At 44.4% G+C, this 20,386-nt stretch overlaps 1 protein-coding gene across 3 annotated transcripts in view; it reads right to left on the minus strand.

Moving 5' to 3' along the window:
* Positions 1 to 203: 203 nt before the first annotated feature.
* SYMPK (symplekin scaffold protein) overlaps positions 204 to 20,386 on the minus strand; it is a gene marked incomplete at its 3' end in the record, with an annotated part of 48,775 nt that continues 28,592 nt past the window's right edge. For all 3 annotated transcript variants that reach the window (XM_056541165.1, XM_056541164.1, XM_056541163.1), the window contains 16 exon segments: positions 204 to 374; positions 458 to 547; positions 1,468 to 1,644; positions 4,397 to 4,584; positions 5,198 to 5,299; positions 5,422 to 5,512; positions 5,599 to 5,699; positions 6,326 to 6,434; positions 7,023 to 7,183; positions 7,895 to 8,042; positions 8,127 to 8,240; positions 13,086 to 13,167; positions 13,254 to 13,480; positions 15,615 to 15,765; positions 15,856 to 16,072; positions 20,152 to 20,302. In XM_056541165.1, the coding sequence (XP_056397140.1) occupies positions 204 to 374; positions 458 to 547; positions 1,468 to 1,644; positions 4,397 to 4,584; positions 5,198 to 5,299; positions 5,422 to 5,512; positions 5,599 to 5,699; positions 6,326 to 6,434; positions 7,023 to 7,183; positions 7,895 to 8,042; positions 8,127 to 8,240; positions 13,086 to 13,167; positions 13,254 to 13,480; positions 15,615 to 15,765; positions 15,856 to 16,072; positions 20,152 to 20,302 (2,280 nt within the window).

Below are 20,386 nucleotides of genomic sequence, written 5' to 3' on the forward strand. Positions count from 1 at the left end.
CCTGTCACAGAGACCACCCCTGTGATCAGCTACTTATCCCCTATCTTGTAGATAGGGGATAAGTTAATTGTGGCTGGAGTTCTCCTTTAAATAAAAGGTATATGTAAACTTTTTTTTCGTGAAACAGGTACAAAAACAACAACAACAACAAAAAGTGAAATGTATTTTTTAAATTGTGTGTGTGGGCGAAAACCAAGACAAACCGTGATCATTTCCTCCTCTTCCTCTATGAGGATAACCGGGAGATCCATCTCGGCGTCTTCCCTCATCTCCTGGATACTCTTTATTTTCTGCTCCTCTTGAACCTGCCGTTTTAGCGATTTCTCTTGGGCAAGAATATGGGCGATATGGATTTGGGATGGGATCTCTCCCGGCTGAGACAAGAAAGGAGACAAAGTCAGGTGATCTCTTTAGCCTGCACCGCCAGCATCATGGGGGGGGGGGGATGACCACCAACCTCTTCTGCCGCAGCGACTTCATCCGATTCAGTGTCTGTTCTGGATTCGGCTTCTAGGATAGCCATGATGGCGTGAGGGACATGGGCCATCTGATAGGAAGGACAATCAATCAGTAACCTAGTGTTTCGCAAACAGGGTGTCTCCAGCTGTTGCAAAACTACAACTTCCAACCTAGTGTTCTAACCTAGTGTTTCACAACCAGGGTGCCTCCAGCTGTTGCTAAACTACAACTGCCAACCTAGTGTTCTAACCTAGTGTTTCGCAACCAGGGTGTCTCCAGCTGTTGCAAAGCTATAACTGCCAATCTAGTGTTCTAACCTAGTGTTTCGCAACCAGGGTGCCTCCAGCTGTTGTAAAACTGCAACTACCAACCTAGTGTTCTAACCTAGTGCTTCGCAACCTGGGTGCCTCCAGCTGTTGCAAAACTACAACTACCAACCTAGTGTTCTAACCTAGTGCTTCGCAACCAGGGAGCCTCCAGCTGTTGCAAAACTACAACTGCCAACCTAGTGTTCTAACCTAGTGTTTCGCAACCAGGGAGCCTCCAGCTGTTGCAAACTACAACTTCCAACCTAGTGTTCTAACCCAGTGTTTTGCAACCAGGGTGCCTCCAGCTGTTGCAAAACTACAACTGCCAGCATGCCCAGACAGCCTTCGGCTGTCTGGGCATGCTGGCAGTTGTAGTTTTACAACAGCTGGAGGCACCCTGGTTGCGAAACACTAGGTGAAAAAATTGTACTGAACTGCCATCTTGTCCTTGGCGCACAGTGGCCTACATTTACGTTGCAGGGTGTTTACTGTCTATGTAGCAAGAAATGGAACTGTGCTCTCTTTATAGCGGGTGAGTACCGGCTGTTATCAGCAGCCGGTACTCACAGCTAATGACAGACATCAGCGATCACACGAATAACCATTTAGGTGCTGCAAACAATGCATTCAGCTTATGGATAGCCATGATGGCGTGAGGATTTGGGGCCACGTGCCCTTGAAGTGCCGATGTATCACTAACCTGGTTTGGCGTAAAAGCCCGTACATGAGCCAGGAGGGGGTCTCTGAGGTCAGGAGACGTCTGGAGGACAGACAGGAGCTGTGGAGGAGGGAGCTGGAGGAGGACACTGAAGGACTGGGGTTTGGTTCTCTGGCAGCATTTAATGAAACCCTCCCAAACCTTTGGATACTTCCAGACCTGAAGTCGAGACAATAACATGTAAAGGGTTAAACAACTTTTTCACAACCAGGGAGCCTCCAGCTGTTGCAAAACTACAACTGCCAACCTAGTGTTCTAATCTAGTGTTTTGCAACCAGGGTGCCTCCAGCTGTTGCAAAACTACAACTGCCAACCTAGTGTTCTAATCTAGTGTTTTGCAACCAGGGCGCCTCCAGCTGTTGCAAAACTACAACTGCCAACCTAGTGTTCTAATCTAGTGTTTTGAAACCAGGGTGCCTCCAGCTGTTGCAAGACTACAACTGTCAACCTAGTGTTCTGCAACCATGGTGCCTCCAGCTGTTGCAAAACAACTGCCAACCTAGTGTTCTAATCTAGTGTTTTGCAACCAGGGTTCCTCCAGCTGTTGCAAAACTACAACTGCCAACCTAGGTGTTCTAATCTAGTGTTTTGCAACCAGGGTGCCTCCAGCTGTTGCAAAACTACAACTGCCAACCTAGTGTTCTAATCTAGTGTTTTGAAACCAGGGTGCCTCCAGCTGTTGCAAGACTACAACTGCCAACCTAGTGTTCTGCAACCAGGGTGCCTCCAGCTGTTGCAAAACTACAACTGCCAACCTCCTAGTGTTCTAATCTAGTGTTTTGCAACCAGGGTGCCTCCAGCTGTTGCAAAACTACAACTGCCAGCCTAGTGTTCTAATCTAGTGTTTTGCAACCAGGGTGCCTCCAGCTGTTGCAAAACTACAACTGCCAGCATGCCCAGACAGCCTTCGGCTGTCTGGGCATGCTGGCAGTTGTAGTTTTGCAACAGCTGGAGGCACCCTGGTTGCAAAACACTAGGTGAAAAAATTGTACTGAACTGCCACCTTGTCCTTGGCGCACAGTGACCTACATTTACGTTGCAGGGTGTTTACTGTCTATGTAGCAAGAAATGGAACTGTGCTCTCTTTATAGCGGGTGAGTACCAGCTGTTATCAGCAGCCGAGCACTCACAGCTAATGACAGACATCAGCGATCACACGAATAACCATTTAGGTGCTGCAAACAATAGGCATCTATATAAAAAATGGCAGTCGCTGGTGGGTCCAGGGGAACTCCTCAGACCCCTGTAGCGCAATCACGGAGGGTGAATGGGTTAAAATGGCATCGGTGTCGCTGGATTGCTTATCCTCCTGTACGGTCTTGTGTAGGCAGACTGTACAAGAAGCGCGCAGATAGTAACAGGGCAGCAAAAAACTGGTGGCAGGTTCCCTATAAAGGGGAACTCTGGGTCTCCACCAATCACCGGCCGCAGCAATGTCTGGCCTCTGCCTGCGGACTGTCTGTCCAGAGACCAGTTTGTCTTGGAAGGAGGGGGCTGGAGGATTCAGAGGTAAGAGATGGCCCCATTAAAGGGGTACTCCCCTGGAAAACATTTATATTTTATTGTTAAATAAACTGGTGCCAGAAAGTTAAACAGATTTTTAAATAACTTCTATTAAATAATCTTAATCCTTCCAGTACTTACCAACTGCTTTATACTACAGAGGAAGTTGAGTACTTCTTTTCTGTCTGACCACAGTGCTCTCTGCTGCCACCTGTCCAAAGCAGGAGGGTTTGCTATGGGGATTTGCTTGTACTCTGAACAGTTCCTGACATGTACAGAGGTCTCAGCAGAGAGGTCAGAAAGAAAAAAAAATTTCAAAAAGAAAAGAACTTCCTGTGGAACATACAGCAGCTGATAAGTACTGGAAGGATTAAGATTTTTAATAGAAGTTATTTACAAATCTGTTTAACTTACTGCCACCAGTTGATAAAAAAAAAATAAAGTTTTCCAGTGAAATACCCCTTTTAGGAAATCACAGGTGGTCCCAGCAGTCAGACCCCCCCCCCCCCCCCCATGATCAGACTCTAATGCTGTAGATAAGTTTTACATAACCTAACAACCTTTTTAACCCGAGGGCATTAGGCGGCAAAGACTGGTGTTACTCCTGACCATTAGGGGGCGCAGACTGTTACTCCTGACCATTACGATGCGCAGACTGGTGTCACTCCTGACCATTAGGGGGCGCAGACTGTTGTTACTCCTGACCATTACGATGCGCAGACTGGTGTTACTCCTGACCATTAGGCGGTGCAGACTGGTGCTACTCCTGACCATTAGGAGGCGCAGACTGGTGTTACTCCTGACCATTAGGCACCACAGACTGGTGTTACTCCTGACCATTAGGCGGTGCAGACTGGTGTTACTCCGGACCATTAGGAGGTGCAGACTGGTGTTACTCCTGACCATTACGAGGCGCAGACTGGTGTTACTCCTGACCATTAGGAGGCGCAGACTGGTGTTACTCCTGACCATTAGGAGGCGCAGACTGGTGTTACTCCTGACCATTAAGAGGCGCAGACTGGTGTTACTCCTGACCATTACAAGGCGCAGACTGGTGTTACTCCTGACCATTACGAGGTGCAGACTGCTGTTACTCCTGACCATTACGAGGTGCAGACTGCTGTTACTCCTGACCATTAAGAGGTGCAGACTGGTGTTACTCCTGACCATTACAAGCGCAGACTGGTGTTTCCCCTGACCATTACAAGGTGCAGACTGGTGTTACTCCTGACCATTACAAGGCGCAGACTGGTGTTACTCCTGACCATTACAAGGCGCAGACTGGTGTTACTCCTGACCATTACAAGGCGCAGACTGGTGTTACTCCTGACCATTACAAGGCGCAGACTGGTCTTACTCCTGACCATTACAAGGCGCAGACTGGTGTTACTCCTGACCCATGCCTTACCTGCTTGTAGATGAGACGGGTGAGGATGTTCATGATGAAGCCCCCTAATCTGGGGTACATGCCCAGGGCCTGGATCACCGTCCTCATAAGAAGCATGGGTAGCGGCGTGGTGTCCATCAGCTGCTGAAGAACTACCGCAAGCACCTCAGACGTATATACCGAGCGTGCCGAGAAACACAGGTTGGTGGCTGTAGAGGAGGAACCGAGCAGAGAAAATTTATAAAAGGAGACGGATTTGGGGTTCTATAGAATTCAGGGGAATGAATAATTTACCTTTTTTTTTTTTTTATACGTTTTATTGAAGATTAAACAAACATCAGCCACATCGCCTCACATAAACAAGTAGTACAAAGTGTGTAATTATACAGATAATAAGGCACTGAAAACATGGACATGTGAGCAGAATGTAGACGACAGATTACTGTACAGAATCTGTCAGTAGTCAGTGCAGTGAGGACAAAGACTGAGTGAAACTTAGAACAACCAGTAGAATAACCCCAAGACATAAAGAGAGGGGAAATGGAAAAAGGGGGAGGTAGTCAGTATTAAATTAGCAAAAAAAAAAGCCTGTTGTGAAGAACTCTGCATACACAGCTATAATCAGTCGCGAGGACCAAGCAAAATACTCATAATATTAGAGCAGACCCATGCGTCCATAGAGAAGAGGGATCACACACATCCGACAAAGGTAGAGGGGTAAAAACACACCATACAACAAAGCAACAAAACAAAAATAGAGGGGTAAAGACAACCACATCTAGAAACAAAGGGACATTTATGACTCTAAATCAAATAATTTACCTTTGATGACAGATTTCATGTCACATTTACTGGAATCGATGTTATGAAGAGCGACCAGCAGGTCTCCGGGAGTCAGAGGGGACATGGAGCTGCTTCCATCTCCTAGGAAAGTCACAATGTCCAGTAAGACATATAAAAATGGAATAGTTCACAATATTAAACCCACATAAAGGGTTAATCTGGTGCCAGCATGGACATTTCTACCATTTCCAGCCGCCTCTTACCGTGCTGCGTTCCCAGTAGCCGATTGAACACTTCTTTCACGACAATCGGGTTGAGTTTGATGAGTTTGGGTAAAGCTTGAATGACCTCCTTCTACAAGACAAACATAGTGATGGCTTCCCAAAAATGTCTTCCCCAAAGATGAGACTACATCACAGACAAGCTGACGCCCCTCTTACCTTATCCAGGCCATTCAGCACCGGGATCAGGAAGCGGACGTCTGGGAGGCGCTTCTGATACAGATCTCGCACGCGTTTCACAAGTTCGGGAGAAGGAGGAACTATAAACAAGGAGAGATTAAATTACTCTTACTGGATTAAATTATAATATTACTACAAATATATATATATATATATATATATATATATATATATATATATATATATATATATATATATATATATATATAAAAATCAAGAAGAAAGGGAACCTTTAAAACTAATTTTTATTGATTCTATAAAAATTTCCCACACCCTTGGCAGTGGTTAAAAGTCAATGCAGCTCGGCCGTCAGTGATTGTTTCTTTTGTTCTATGCTGATCCATACTCCCCATGTGAACAAGTCTCTGCGATATGAAAAATGCTACAATAGCCATTCCTCCAGGAATGATTAAGACTTGTTAAGTCGAAACGCGTTGGTGCGTTTCATTTGTGATTTTAGCCACACTTTTTCTTCTAATGTTGGATTTTAATAAGTTACATTAAAGCTACGAACTTTCATCCAGTCTTGGGAGCCGGATTTTCCTTTCTCCTGTGCTCACAATAGCTTGCGGACCTGGCAACTCCCTCACAGCAATAAGCACCTGCACTTGCACAAATGTACAAATGCTGAAGTTTGAACAAAAAATGTGCAATTTGTGATAAATTAACCCCTGAAGCACATAATGTATGAAGGTCTGGGACGTACCTTTATCAGTTAAGATGTGGAGGCAACGAGTCACTAGGGTTTCTGCCCCCTTGGGGCAATTCTCCACCAACAGGAGCAGCTCCGGGGAGTTCATGCCCATGCCACGGATCTGCAGGGAAGCAAGGCAGCCATTAGGGTCTATTAAGGGTCTTTACACACGGCGGAATTCCACCTCAAATTAAAGCCCATAGACTTCTATGGGATTCCGCACTCCCATTCACACTTCTGAAATTCCGCTTGCGGAATTTCAGAAGTGTGAATGGGAGTGCGGAATCCCATAGAAGTCTATGGGCTTTAATTTGAGGCGAATTCCACAATCGGAATTTCAGAAATGTGAACGAGAGTGCAGAATCCTATAGAAGTCTACGGGCTTCAATTTGAGGAGGAATTCTGCAAGCAGAAATTCAGATGTGTGAATGGGAGTGCGGAATCCCATAGAAGTCTATGGGCTTTAATTTGAGGCGAATTCCGCAAGCGGAACTTCAGAAATGTGAATGGGAGTGCCGCATCCCATAGAAATCTATGGGCTTTAATTTGAGGCGAAGCGGAAATTCAGAAATGTGAATGGGAGTGCGGAATACCATAGAAGTCAATGGGCTTTAATTTGAGGCGGAATTCCGCCGTGTTGATAGACCCTTACAGTTGTGTCCATATGCTGCTCAGGTCTCTGCCCTTGTGGCTGTTTCTATTGCCTCACCGGTGTCTCGATGACGCGCAGCACGGTCCGCTTTATGTCCGCAGTGGCCTCTGTGTAGACCGACGCCAGCTCGTGGATCAATTTGTGGTTCTGTGGTAGTAAAGCCAGATAGAGGTACAGGCAGTGTTTCACTGTGTCCTCTGTCCAGGGTGCGGCAACCTCTATTTATAATAAAAAGATTAATCACAGTTATTTTCGCCTATATAAAAATAACTCCCCAGCAGGATTCCTGCAGTATGATTTGTTTCATCCCAGCTCAGACGCATTTATACATAACAGCCCTTTTTTCTTGCAACTGGGTCATGGGATCCCAGTCTGACTACCACTTTATTGAATACTCTGTATGGTAGACAGGAGATCAGGCTCTCTTGTATGGCTGACTTCATGTAAACTACAAGACCTCATCATCAATCCAACAAGCTTTGCACTCCATGTTAATATATATCTCCCCCTGCCTCCATCTCTGCATAGAGTGCTGCTGAAGACATAATTTCTGCCCTAAGGGACCAGGGGTGCAGTGATATAGTAGGCGGATCATTACAATAAATAGCTGCAGTCACGCCCCCTCCCATACACATGAATGGAGGGGCATGGCGTGCCGTCACTAGGGGGCGTGGCCGTGACATCACTATCTCTGAGGCAGCGCCCGGCACAGAACTCTGGGGGCTGCAACGAGATCGCGGGGGTCCCCGGCGGTGGGACCCCTGTGATCATACATCTTATCCCCTATCCTTTGGATAGGGGATAAGATGCATAAAGCCGGAATACCCCCTTAACTCCAAAGCTTTAAGAAAACGGAAGAATCCTCACAAATCAATAAGAGCAAAACAAACATGACATCCCCCACCCACTCAACATTAACCCTTTTATACCGGTGTCCTTATCCGCCCCAAAGAGCACAGAGGGAGGGTTAGGGTGGACGAGCAGCTGCAGGTAGTTAAGTGCAAACTTTTCTATGTACTGCCGGAGACTCTCCTTTTCGTACATGCGTTTTATAAGGAGCAGAGACTGCTGCCGGACCTAGAAGGGAAACAGCGGAGAATGAGCAAAAGATATCAGGAGGGAAAACAGGAGGGAACAGCAGCACTGAGGAACTTAAGGTACCTTATCCTTCTCATTAGAACTGAGGTCCAGAAGCAAATGCAAATACTGGAACTGCCGAGCCGGGCGAGTGAGGATGAGGTCTCTCAGTGTGGACATCCCCAGGTAACTGCGGCCCTGAAAAGTTAAAAGGATCATTGAGAGCAGATGCCAAAACAGGTATCCTACAGGACCAGGTCATAAAACTGAAGCGGACACGTGGTGCACAGAGGCTGCGGAATCTTGTGTCACTGATATACACTAATGGATCCCTATATAAGACCCTGTTGCCCTTTCACAATTGCCGCTGCCTGGAATGGATATCAGACCAGAGACCCCCAAAAAATCAGACGACTTGTTTTCTGTGAATCATTCTCAGTGTAAATTCAGATTAGGTGAGAAAATCCACGGGGAAGAGGCCTGGTGGTAGACGAGCCAGGAGTTCACTGACATCTTAGGCCAGGTTCAGGCACTTTAGGAAACTGACGAATCTGTACAGGCACCGGTCCCATTCATTTCAATGGCCAAAGCATTGTCCGGTAGTAACTACGTTCAGGTAACTTTCCAAGCTTTGTCCCGGACTGAGAACTCATAAAAGCAGCAGCTCTAGGACCGCGCCAAAACGTTATATATATATATATATATATATATATATATAGCATATCCCTCTCTCATAATCTATTGTATATCTATTTATTATCTATATCATAGTTATCTGTCTCATGTGTCGCATGTCTGTCTCATAATCTATTGTATATCGATTATTTCATATCCATCTATCAATCATCTACCTCATATCTATCTCCCATCTTATCTATATATCTTATCTATCTCCCATCTTATCTATATATCTCATATCTATCTCCCATCTTATCTATCTATCTATCTATCTATCTCCTATCTTATCTACAGTGGGGATCAAAAGTTTGGGCACCCCAGGAAAAAATTTGTATTAATGTGCATAAAGAAGCCAATGAAAGATGGAAAAATCTCCAAAAGGCATCAAATTACAAATTAGACATTCTTATAATATGTCAAGAAAAGTTAGATTTTATTTTCATCATTTACACTTTCGAAATAACAAAACAAAAACATGGTGTCTGCAAAAGTTTGGGCACCCTGCAGAATTTATAGCATGCACTGCCCCCTTTGCAAAGCTGAGATCTGCCAGTGTCATGGATTGTTCTCATCATCATCTGGGAAGACCAGGTGATGTCAATCTCAAAGGGTTTAAATGCCCAGACTCATCTGACCTTGCCCCAACAATCAGCACCATGGGTTCTTTTAAGCAGTTGTCTAGAAATCTGAAACTGAAAATAGTTGACGCTCACAAAGCTGGAGAAGGCTATAAGAAGATAGCAAAACGTTTTCAGATGTCAATATCCTCTGTTCGGAATGTAATTAAGAGATGGCAGTCATCAGGAACAGTGGAAGTTAAAGCAAGATCTGGAAGACCAAGAAAAATGTCAGACAGAACAGATCGCAGGATTGTGAGAAAAACAATTCAAAACCCACGTTTGACTGCACAATCCCTCCAGAAAGATCTGGCAGACACTGGAGTTGTGGTCCACTATTCCACTATAAAGAGATACTTGTACAAATATGGTCTTCATGGAAGAAAACCTCTTCTACGTCCTCACCACAAAAATCAGCGTTTGAACTTTGCAAATGAACATATAGACAAGCCTGATGCATTTTGGAAACAAGTTCTGTGGACTGATGAGGTTAAAATTGAACTTTTTGGCCGGAATGAGCAAAGGTATGTTTGGAGAAGAAGGGGAACAGAATTTAATGAAAAGAACCTCTGTCCAACTGTTAAGCATGGGGGTGGATCAATCATGCTTTGGGATTGTATTGCAGCCAGTGGCATAAGACAAGAAACCACAGAGCGCTCAGTAGTGCAATAACTTAGTAGTGAAAATCTCAAACAAATTAGTAAGAAAATTGCTCACCCCGTAGGTTGTGCTACCAGTCAGGCACAACACTGATGTCAGCATCTAAGTAGAGGTTCCACCATGCAGCCGATCCCACCACGAGGAATTAGGTGTCAAGATACAATAATAAAGCCTCCAACCACTCAGGGATTTAAATGGCGCAACAGGTGAATAGCAGCAGTAGTCCCAAGGATACTGCCTGAGTGTCCTTGGGATTACTGCTGCTTTTCACCTGTTGCACCATTTAAATCCCTGAGTGATTGGAGGCTTTATTATTGCAGCCAGTGGCACAGGGAACATCTCACGAGTAGAAGGAAAAATGGATTCAATAAAATTTCAGCAAATTTTGGAGGCTAACTTGATGCCATCTGTGAAAAAGCTGAAGTTAAAGAGAGGATGGCTTCTACAAATGGATAATGATCCTAAACACACCTCGAAATCCACGGGGGATTACATCAAGAGGCATAAACTGAAGGCTTTGCCATGGCCTTCACAATCTCCTGACCTCATCATAATTGAAAATCTATGGATAGACCTTTAAAGAGCAGTGAGTGACAGGCAGCCCAGAAATCTCTAAGAACTGGAAGACTTTTGTAAGGAAGAATGGGCAAAGATACCTAAAACAAGAATTGAAAGACTCTTGGCTGGCTACAAAAAGCGTTTACAAGCTGTGATACTTGCCAAATGGGGCAGTACAAGATATTAACTCTGCAGGGGGCCCAAACTTTTGCAGACGCCATTTTTTTGTTTTCTGTTATTTTGAAAGTGTAAATGATGGAAATAAAATGTAACTTTTGTTGACATATTATAAGAATTTAGCCAAACAACAAAAACGGCAAAACAATATGTGCCGTATGTAGGTCCCGGGGGTACCAATAAATAGCCAAAAACAAAGAGACCCACAATACTAATATTATTTCAAAAAGTATAACAATCTTTATTAGACAATAAAAAACAGTTTTTAAAAAATTAGAAAAAGGCAGAGGATGACCTTACACAGGAGACAACAGGTGCCAGTGGGCCTGGTATGGGTAATGTGGGTATTCAATCAAGAGTATACATAATATAAGGCTAGCGTAGCTGCATGTTTACAATATCGTAACAATAGGTATAATATCTAACATACATTGAGGTAACATAGGAAGCAGCAATGCAATACAACAGACATAAATAGGAAATACCTAAAAAAAAACTACCTGTCATATACCCAAAGACCAGGAGCACCAAGCACCAACACCCCAACGCACGTTTCGCGTATGGGCTTCGTCAGGGGGCGTGTCCTGATTCCCAAAAAGAGGTAGGTATATAAGGGCTAGCATGCCCAATCAGTATCCGCAGATCATGGTGATGGACACTCGTCAGGGCCAATAATGATCCAGCCGATCCATAAGGTCAGACTAGATAGGATAAGTACAAACCGCCCAATTACCTGTAGGATGGAAGGAGGGAGCGTCTCTCCTCATGAGCCGGAAATCCGGCGCTAAGGAATGACAGCGCTTATGTTTCCGGCATCCCGTGATGACGCACAAGACATGATCCATAGTAGGCAGGCCACATAAATATGGCGCCCGTCAGTGTGGGCATGGCTACACAGAAATGGCCGAGCGATTAGTCGCGCGCATGCGCCCAGAAGGGAACGTAAGGGAGCTCATGCCATCGCGCACGCGTCGAATAGCGGCGCACGCGCGATAGGCGTGGGCTCCACAAAGATGGCGCCGGAACGGTGAGCGGAGACAATGAGGCCATGAGTGGCGATACTCGGAAGAGACGCTCGGAAGACCAGACAACCCATACAGAATAGCAGCATACATGATAATATATAGGGGAAGGTTAAAAAGAATTTTATCTATGTGCCGGTTAATTCTTTTTAACCTTCCCCTATATATTATCATGTATGCTGCTATTCTGTATGGGTTGTCTGGCCTTCCGAGCGTCTCTTCCGAGTATCGCCACTCATGGCCTCATTGTCTCCGCTCACCGTTCCGGCGCCATCTTTGTGGAGCCCACGCCTATCGCGCGTGCGCCGCTATTCGACGCGTGCGCGATGGCATGAGCTCCCTTACGTTCCCTTCTGGGCGCATGCGCGCGACTAATCGCTCGGCCATTTCTGTGTAGCCATGCCCACACTGACGGGCGCCATATTTATGTGGCCTGCCTACTATGGATCATGTCTTGTGCGTCATCACGGGATGCCGGAAACATAAGCGCTGTCATTCCTTAGCGCCGGATTTCCGGCTCATGAGGAGAGACGCTCCCTCCTTCCATCCTACAGGTAATTGGGCGGTTTGTACTTATCCTATCTAGTCTGACCTTATGGATCGGCTGGATCATTATTGGCCCTGACGAGTGTCCATCACCATGATCTGCGGATACTGATTGGGCATGCTAGCCCTTATATACCTACCTCTTTTTGGGAATCAGGACACGCCCCCTGACGAAGCCCATACGCGAAACGTGCGTTGGGGTGTTGGTGCTTGGTGCTCCTGGTCTTTGGGTATATGACAGGTAGTTTTTTTTTAGGTATTTCCTATTTATGTCTGTTGTATTGCATTGCTGCTTCCTATGTTACCTCAATGTATGTTAGATATTATACCTATTGTTACGATATTGTAAACATGCAGCTACGCTAGCCTTATATTATGTATACTCTTGATTGAATACCCACATTACCCATACCAGGCCCACTGGCACCTGTTGTCTCCTGTGTAAGGTCATCCTCTGCCTTTTTCTAATTTTTTAAAAACTGTATTTTATTGTCTAATAAAGATTGTTATACTTTTTGAAATAATATTAGTATTGTGGGTCTCTTTGTTTTTGGCTATATATTATAAGAATGTCTAATCTGTAATTTGATGCCTTTTGGAGATTTTTTCCATCATTCCTTGGCTTCTTTATGCACATTAATACACATTTATACCTGGGGTGCCCAAACTTTTGATCCCCACTGTATCTCTATCTTCTACCTATTTATATCATGACAGCAGAACCATATCTGGCCTCTTTCCACCAATAGAAGAAATAAAGCGGCTCCAGCTCTACATGGCGGTACCTCGTCCTCGCAGTATCTGCGAATGACATCCAGCGCAGATTCTGTCAGCAAAGGAGCCTCCAAAACAACTTTCGTGAAGACCCTACAAGGATGAGAAAACAAAACATTGTCCAAATGCTAAGAGGACAAAGTCTGTGCGTCCAGCAGATGACATCATACAGCACTGACCCGTCTCTCTGGTCCGGCCGCTCCTGCAGTCCGGTCAGGATCCCTATCAAGCACTCCTGGTAGCCTTCTTCTCCTGCCCCTGACTGATATTCACAATACTCCTGGTACAGCCAGGCCAGAGCCAGGTCCAGACGTCCGCGGGGGTCAAACAGAAAGTGGCTCAAGACTTCAGCCTTCAGCGAGGGGTCCAGCTTGGTCACCAATCGCGCCAGAATCTTCACTCGCATCTGTAGAGAAGCGCAAAATATCATGGTCATTATAATGAACTATTATGAAGATTGCTAATGTATTTTAGTAGGCTAATCCAACCAGGGTGCCTCCAACTGTTGCAAAACTACAACTCCCAGCATGCCCAGACAGCCGAAGGCTGTCCGGGCTTGCTGGGATTTGTAGTTTTGCAATTAATGGCTCTCCAGCTGTTGCAAAAATACAGCAGTTGCAGTTTGCAACCTGCTCCTAGTTTCAGGTGGCTTTATCCCATCCAGTAAAACAGCTGCAAGGAAAAAAAAAGTAAATGAACACCCTGGATTATTACATTAAAGGGGTAATCCAACCTAAAATGACTTCAGTAATTAAGTGTCATACAGTTTTTGTGTTGGTGGTAAATGGTCGTGTCCTGTTTTCCCCATCACGCTGCTGTATTGTTTTTAGGAACTGGCTACTTCCTGTTTCCACAGCCTTCCTCAGACTACAATTCCCAAGATTCTTCATTTCAAGGTGGGAAGGTGACTTATTTCCCTCCCACACATCGGTGGCCCCCACCCATTTCAGCACAGCCACCTTTGTTAACATGATTTGCCCGACATCACCTGACACACAAGCTGTGGATCTGCGTGATGATGAATGCGTGCACGTGTGCGCCGGTTACATCATCAGGGGGCCGGCTTCACACACAACAGACGAAGCAGCCAAGCCCCCTTTCAGCACCTGACTTGTGATGTATTGCCTCGGGCTGCACAGCAAGCTAAAATAAGGTCAAAGGCAACACTGAAGGAACACACAGTGTGTTGTACCACTCATGCCTGTCATTGAGTATGTTGGGTAAACATCCACAATGCAGGGAGAAAAAGTAAGCGAACGCTTGAATTACCTATAGATCCCCTTTTAGCAGTATTCGTCTCCACCGAACATTTCCGGCAGCTGCAACTAAGATTTGGTCGCTATGGGTAAATTAGACGGTTCTGATAGATCTGCTCAAATGCGTTTTAGACACTTACATGTAACGCCCAACAAGGAGGAGCGGCTTCCTGGTTGTTGAACCACAATAAAGGGGCAGCGACAAAAACTTTTTTTGGTGCCAGAAAAGTTGAACAGATTTGTAAATTACTTCTATTAAAAAAATCTTAATCCTTCCAGCACTTATTAGCTGCTGAATACTACAGAGGAAATGCTTTTCTTTTTGGAACACAGTGCTCTCTGCTGACACCTCTGTCTATTTTAGGAACTGTCAAGAGCAGCATATGTTTACTATGGGGATTTTCCTCCTACTCTGGACAATTCCTAAAATGGACAGAGATGTCAGCAGAGAGCACTGTGGTCATGATGTCAGCAGAGAGCTCTGTGGTCCAAAAAGAATAGAATTTCCTCTGTAGTATTCAGCAGCTAATAAGTACTGGAAGGATTAAGATTTTTTAATAGAAGTGATTTACAACTCTGTTTAACTTAAAAAAAAAAAAAAAAAAAGTTTCCCACCGGAGTACCCCTTTAAATTCACTTTTGTGTGATACTGACACCTAGTGGTGGTATAGGTGAATTACCATAATAGTTTTTCACCTTTTTATTTTCTGTTATACAATAAAGGTTATATTTTAATACATTTTTGTGTGTGTGTGTGTGTGTGGGGGGGGGGGGGGGGGTCTAGTCTAGGGTACCCCTTGGGGTGTTAGCCTCCATTTGCTGCAACAACTAATATATGGCGCACTAATAGACGGCGCACAGCTGTTGCAAAACTACAACTCCCAGCGTGACCAGACAGCCAAAGGCATGCTGGGAGTTGTAGTTTTGTAACAACTGGAGGCCCCCTGGTTGGGAAACACTGCTCTGGACTAAACACAATTGGGGCAAACACTCAGCTGTGAGACGCCTTAGGTCTTCGGCTGTCCGAGCATGCTGGGAGTTGTAGTTTTGTAACAGCTGGAGGCACCCTGGTTGTGAAACATTGGTCTGGACTGAGTGTGGCAAACCTTCAGCTGTTGCAAAACTACAACTCCCAGCAGGCTCGGACAGCCTTTGGCTGTCCGAGTATGCTGGGAGTTGTAGTTTTGCAATGGCTGGAGGCACACTGCCAGAGCAGGGTTAAACCGAAAAGATCAGTCCAGAACCAAACAAAACAGCAGAATAGTAAGTGGGGGTGTCTGGTACCTGTGCTGCCCCGCTGCCCCCCACACTGCGCTCCGCCTGCAGGATTCTCTGCACCGCTTGCAGCTTGAGGTTCTTGATCTGAATTTCCGTCAACGGTTCCAAAACTTCTTTGAGCTTAAAGATTTTCTTACGGCCTCCGGCTGCGGCCACCCTGAGGGGAGAGGGAATCAATAAGAGATGTTATAGGGTTAAAAGGGGGCAGTGTTGGGAGCACAATCTCCTGTCCTGGGGGTCTTCTCACTTCAGCTGTGCCCCCGGCAAGATGGGCTCCGGTCTTTTTTTGGCCAGCGGGGCTCCGGCGTATTCGTCTTTTAAATTCTTAGCCTGGGAGCCCAGCACGGAGATGGCCTGGCCCTGGGGGAGCAGGGAGGAGACCCTTCTTTTGATAACTAATCCTTCAGGTTTTGTATTTTCCTCCTCCGCCTCTTCTGCTGGAGCTTCCTTTACCTTCTCCACACCTGTAGAATAACAAGTGTAAGGGGTTAAAGGGGTAGTCCGGAGGGAAAAAAACAACATGATAACAATAATAATACTAATAGGAAGAAGAAGAATACTAACAATACTACTAATAATAATAATACTAAATACTACTAATAATATTAATACTAAATACTACTACTAATAATAATAATTATACTAAATACTACTACTACTAATAATTATACTAAATACTACTACTACTAATAATAATTATACTAAATACTACTACTAATACTACTACTAATACTACTACTACTAATAATAATACTAAATACTACCACTAATAATAATACTTATACTACTACTACTACTACTAATACTACTACTACTACTAATAATAATACTAAATACTAATAATAATACTAAATACTACTACTATTAATAATGATACTACTACTACTACTAAATATTACTACTACTATTAATACTAAATACTGCTAATAATACTAATACTAAATACTACTACTACCAATAATAATACTAATACTAAATACTACTACCAATAATAATACTAATACTAAATACTACTACTAATAATAATACTAAATACTACTACTAATAATAATACTAAATACTACTACTAATAATAACACTAAATACTACTACTAATAATAATACTAAATACTACTACTACTACTACTACTACTACTACTAATAATAATAAATACTACTACTACTAATAATAATAAATACTACTACTACTACTAATAATAAATACTACTACTACTACTAATAATAAATACTACTACTAATAATAATACTAAATAATGCTGCTGCTGCTGCTGCTACTAATAATAATAATAACAATAATAATAATACTACCGTATATACTCGAGTATAAGCCGACCCGAGTATAAGCCCAGGCCCCTAATTTCAACCCAAAATCCCAGGAAAAGTTATTGACTCGAGTATAAGCCTAGGGTGGGAAATACATCATCCCCCCCGTCATCATCCAGACCCGTCATTAACATCCTCATCATCATCACCGCCTGTCATCATCCAGACCCTCATCATCATCACCTGTCATCATCCCCTTGTCATCATCCCACACCCCCCCCTTCATCATCCCCTTGTCATCATCCCCACCCCCCTTCATCATCCCCTTGTAATCATCCCCACCCCCCTTCATCATCCCCTTGTAATCATCCCACCCCCCCCCCTTCATCATCCCCTTGTCATCATCCCCTTGTCATCATCCCACACCCCCCCCCCTTCATCATCCCCTTGTCATCATCCCCACCCCCCTTCATCATCTCACACCCCCCCTTCATCATCCTCTTGTCATCATCCACCATCGGCTGTCCGGGCTTGCTGGGAGTTGTAGTTTTGAAACCTCCGGAGGTCCGCAGGTTGAAGACCACTGCGGCCTTCGACATCATCCAGCCCCCTCTCACCCCCCCTTTAGTTCTGTACAGTACTCACCTCCGCTCGGCGCTGGTCCGGTGCTGCAGGACTGTCCGGTGAGGAGGTGGTCCGGTGGGATAGTGGTTCCGGGCTGCTATCTTCACCGGGGGGCCTCTTCTACGCGCTGCGGGCCCAGAATAGGGGCGTTGCCTGGACGATGACGCAGAAGTACGTTGGTAATGAACGTACCTCTGCGTCGTCGTCAAGGCAACGTGACTATTCTGGGGCCGGGCCCGAAGCGCTTAGAAGAGGCCTCCCCGGTGAAGATAGCAGCCCGGAACCACTATCCCACCGGACCACCTCCTCACCGGACAGTCCTGCAGCACCGGACCAGCGCCGAGCGGAGGTGAGTACTGTACAGAACTAAAGGGGGGTGAGAGGGGGCTAGATAATGTCGAAGGCCGCAGCGGTCTTCAACCTGCGGACCTCCGGAGGTTTCAAAACTACAACTCCCAGCAAGCCCGGACAGCCGATGGCTGCCCGGGATTGCTGGGAGCTGTAGTTTTGAAACCTCTGGAGGTCCGCAGGTTGAAGACCACTGCGGGTGGAGAGCTCACTCGAGTATAAGCCGAGGGGGGTGTTTTCAGCACGAAAAATCGTGCTGAAAAACTCGACTTATACTCGAGTATATACGGTAATAAAAAATTATAATACTAAATAATAATAATACTAACTACTACTACTACTACTACTACTACTAATAATAATAATAATAATAATAGTACTAAATACTACTACTACTACTAATAATAATAATACTAAATAATAAGAAAAATACTAATAATACTAAATACTACTACTACTAATAATAATACTAATTATAATACTAATTATAATAAGAAAAATAATACTAATACTAAATACTACTACTAATAATACAAATAATACTACTAGTACTACTACTAATAATAATAATAATAATAACAGTAATAAATAATATATAATTTAGTTTTTTTTATATTCTATATCTGTTTATCAATCGGTGCCAAAATATTAGAAAGACTTAAATTATGTCTGTTTAAAAATCTTAATCCTTCCAGTACTTATTAGCTGCTATATGCTCAAGAGGAAGTTGTGTAGTTCTTTCCAGTCTGACCACAGTGCTCTCTGCTGACACCTCTGTCCATGTCAGGAACTGTCCAGATACTCAGTATGGCTTCAAAGGGAACGCCGGCTCCACGCAGCGCAGGATACAAGCAGGAAGAGACGAAGTAAAATCAAAGGTAGTTTATTTCCCAAGATGCATCTTGGTAAATAAACTACCTTTGATTTTACTCCGTCTCTTCCTGCTCGTATCCTGCGCTGCGTGGAGCCGGCGTTCCCTTTGAAGCCATACTGAGTATCTACCATTGCCTTAGCTGGAGGGCTGCAGATACCGTACCATCTTACACGCTTACCATTGTTGTCTATGCTGTTACACAACCATCTCTGGGGAGCGGATTTGATGCCTCTGTTTTATATTTGAGAATCTCTCTTTCATTCCACCACGGAGCGCTCTTCTCTCCTCTTTTAGGAACTGTCCAGAGCAGGAGAGGTTCGCTATGGGGAATCGTTCCTGCTCTGGACAGTTCTTGACACGGACAGAGGTGTCAGCAGAGAGCACTGTGGTCAGACAGAAAGGAAATTCAAAAAGAAAAGAACTTCCTGTGGATCATAACAGCAGCTGATAAGTACTGGAAGGATTAAGATTTTTTTTAAATAGAAGTAATTTACAAATCTGTTTAACTTCCTGGCACCAGTTGATTTAAAAAAAATAAATAAAATTCCACAGGAGTACCCCTTTAATACGTAACCTTTAAGTGACTTTAACTTTAAAGGGGTACTCCCGTGGAAAACTTTATTTTATTTTTTTATTTTTATTTTTTTAATCAACTGGTGCCAGAAAGTTAAACAGATTTGTAAATTACTTCTATTAAAAACTTTTTAGGGGCTGTATACTAAAGAGAAATCCAAAAAAGAAATGCATTCCCTCTGATGTCATGACCACAGTGCTCTCTGCTGACCTCTGCTGTCCAGAGCAGCATATGTTTGCTATGGGGATTTTCTCTGGCTCTGGACAGTTCCTAAAATGGACAGCAGAGGTCAGCAGAGAGCACTGTGGTCATGACATCAGAGGAAATGCATTTCTTTTTTGGATTTCTCTTTAGTATACAGCCCCTAAAAAGTACTGGAAGGATTACGATTTTTTAATAGAAGTCATTTATAAATCTGTTTATCTTTCTGGCACCAGTTGATTTAAAAAAAAATAAGTTTTCCACGGGAGTACCCCTTTAAACGAGTTATCCAAGAGAAGTAAAAACAGAGCTGATTTCTTTAGAAAGAAAAAAAAATAGCTCCACACCTTTGCTCAGTTTGTATGTGGTATTGCAGCTCAGTTCTAATAAAGTTGTAATAACACAGACAGACCAAGTGTTTGCTGTTTCTAGAAGAAAGCTACTACGTCTTTCTGTGGATGCAAAACTACAACTCCCAGCATGCCCGGACAGCCTTCGGCTGTCCGGGCATGCTGGGAGTTGTAGTTTTGCAACGGCTGGGGGCTCCCATACAGTAATAAAGAAGTTGGAATGCCCCCTTTAATTACTTGTATGATGTGGTCGTCACCTCCCCCCCCTTCCCCAGTAGACATGCTATACTATCTGTGCATCCGGTTTACCAGGGCCGATCCCAGCTGCGGTCATCTGTGTAGCCATGAGACGGGCAAGATGGCGTATCTGATCGTCCGTCCCGGCAGACTCCACCGGGGTGTAGGTGGACTGAAAGGAAGCTGGCATTGTATCTGGTAGGTAGACCATGCTGATGAGGACCTGAGGAAACAATACTCTATGAGTTGAATGTCAGACATGGCGGAGTATTGCAGTATTACACATGGCTGGAGGAGGCGGTAAAGA

Source organism: Hyla sarda, chromosome 9 (genome assembly GCF_029499605.1).
Source record: "Hyla sarda isolate aHylSar1 chromosome 9, aHylSar1.hap1, whole genome shotgun sequence".
NCBI classification, from domain to species: Eukaryota; Metazoa; Chordata; class Amphibia; order Anura; family Hylidae; genus Hyla; species Hyla sarda.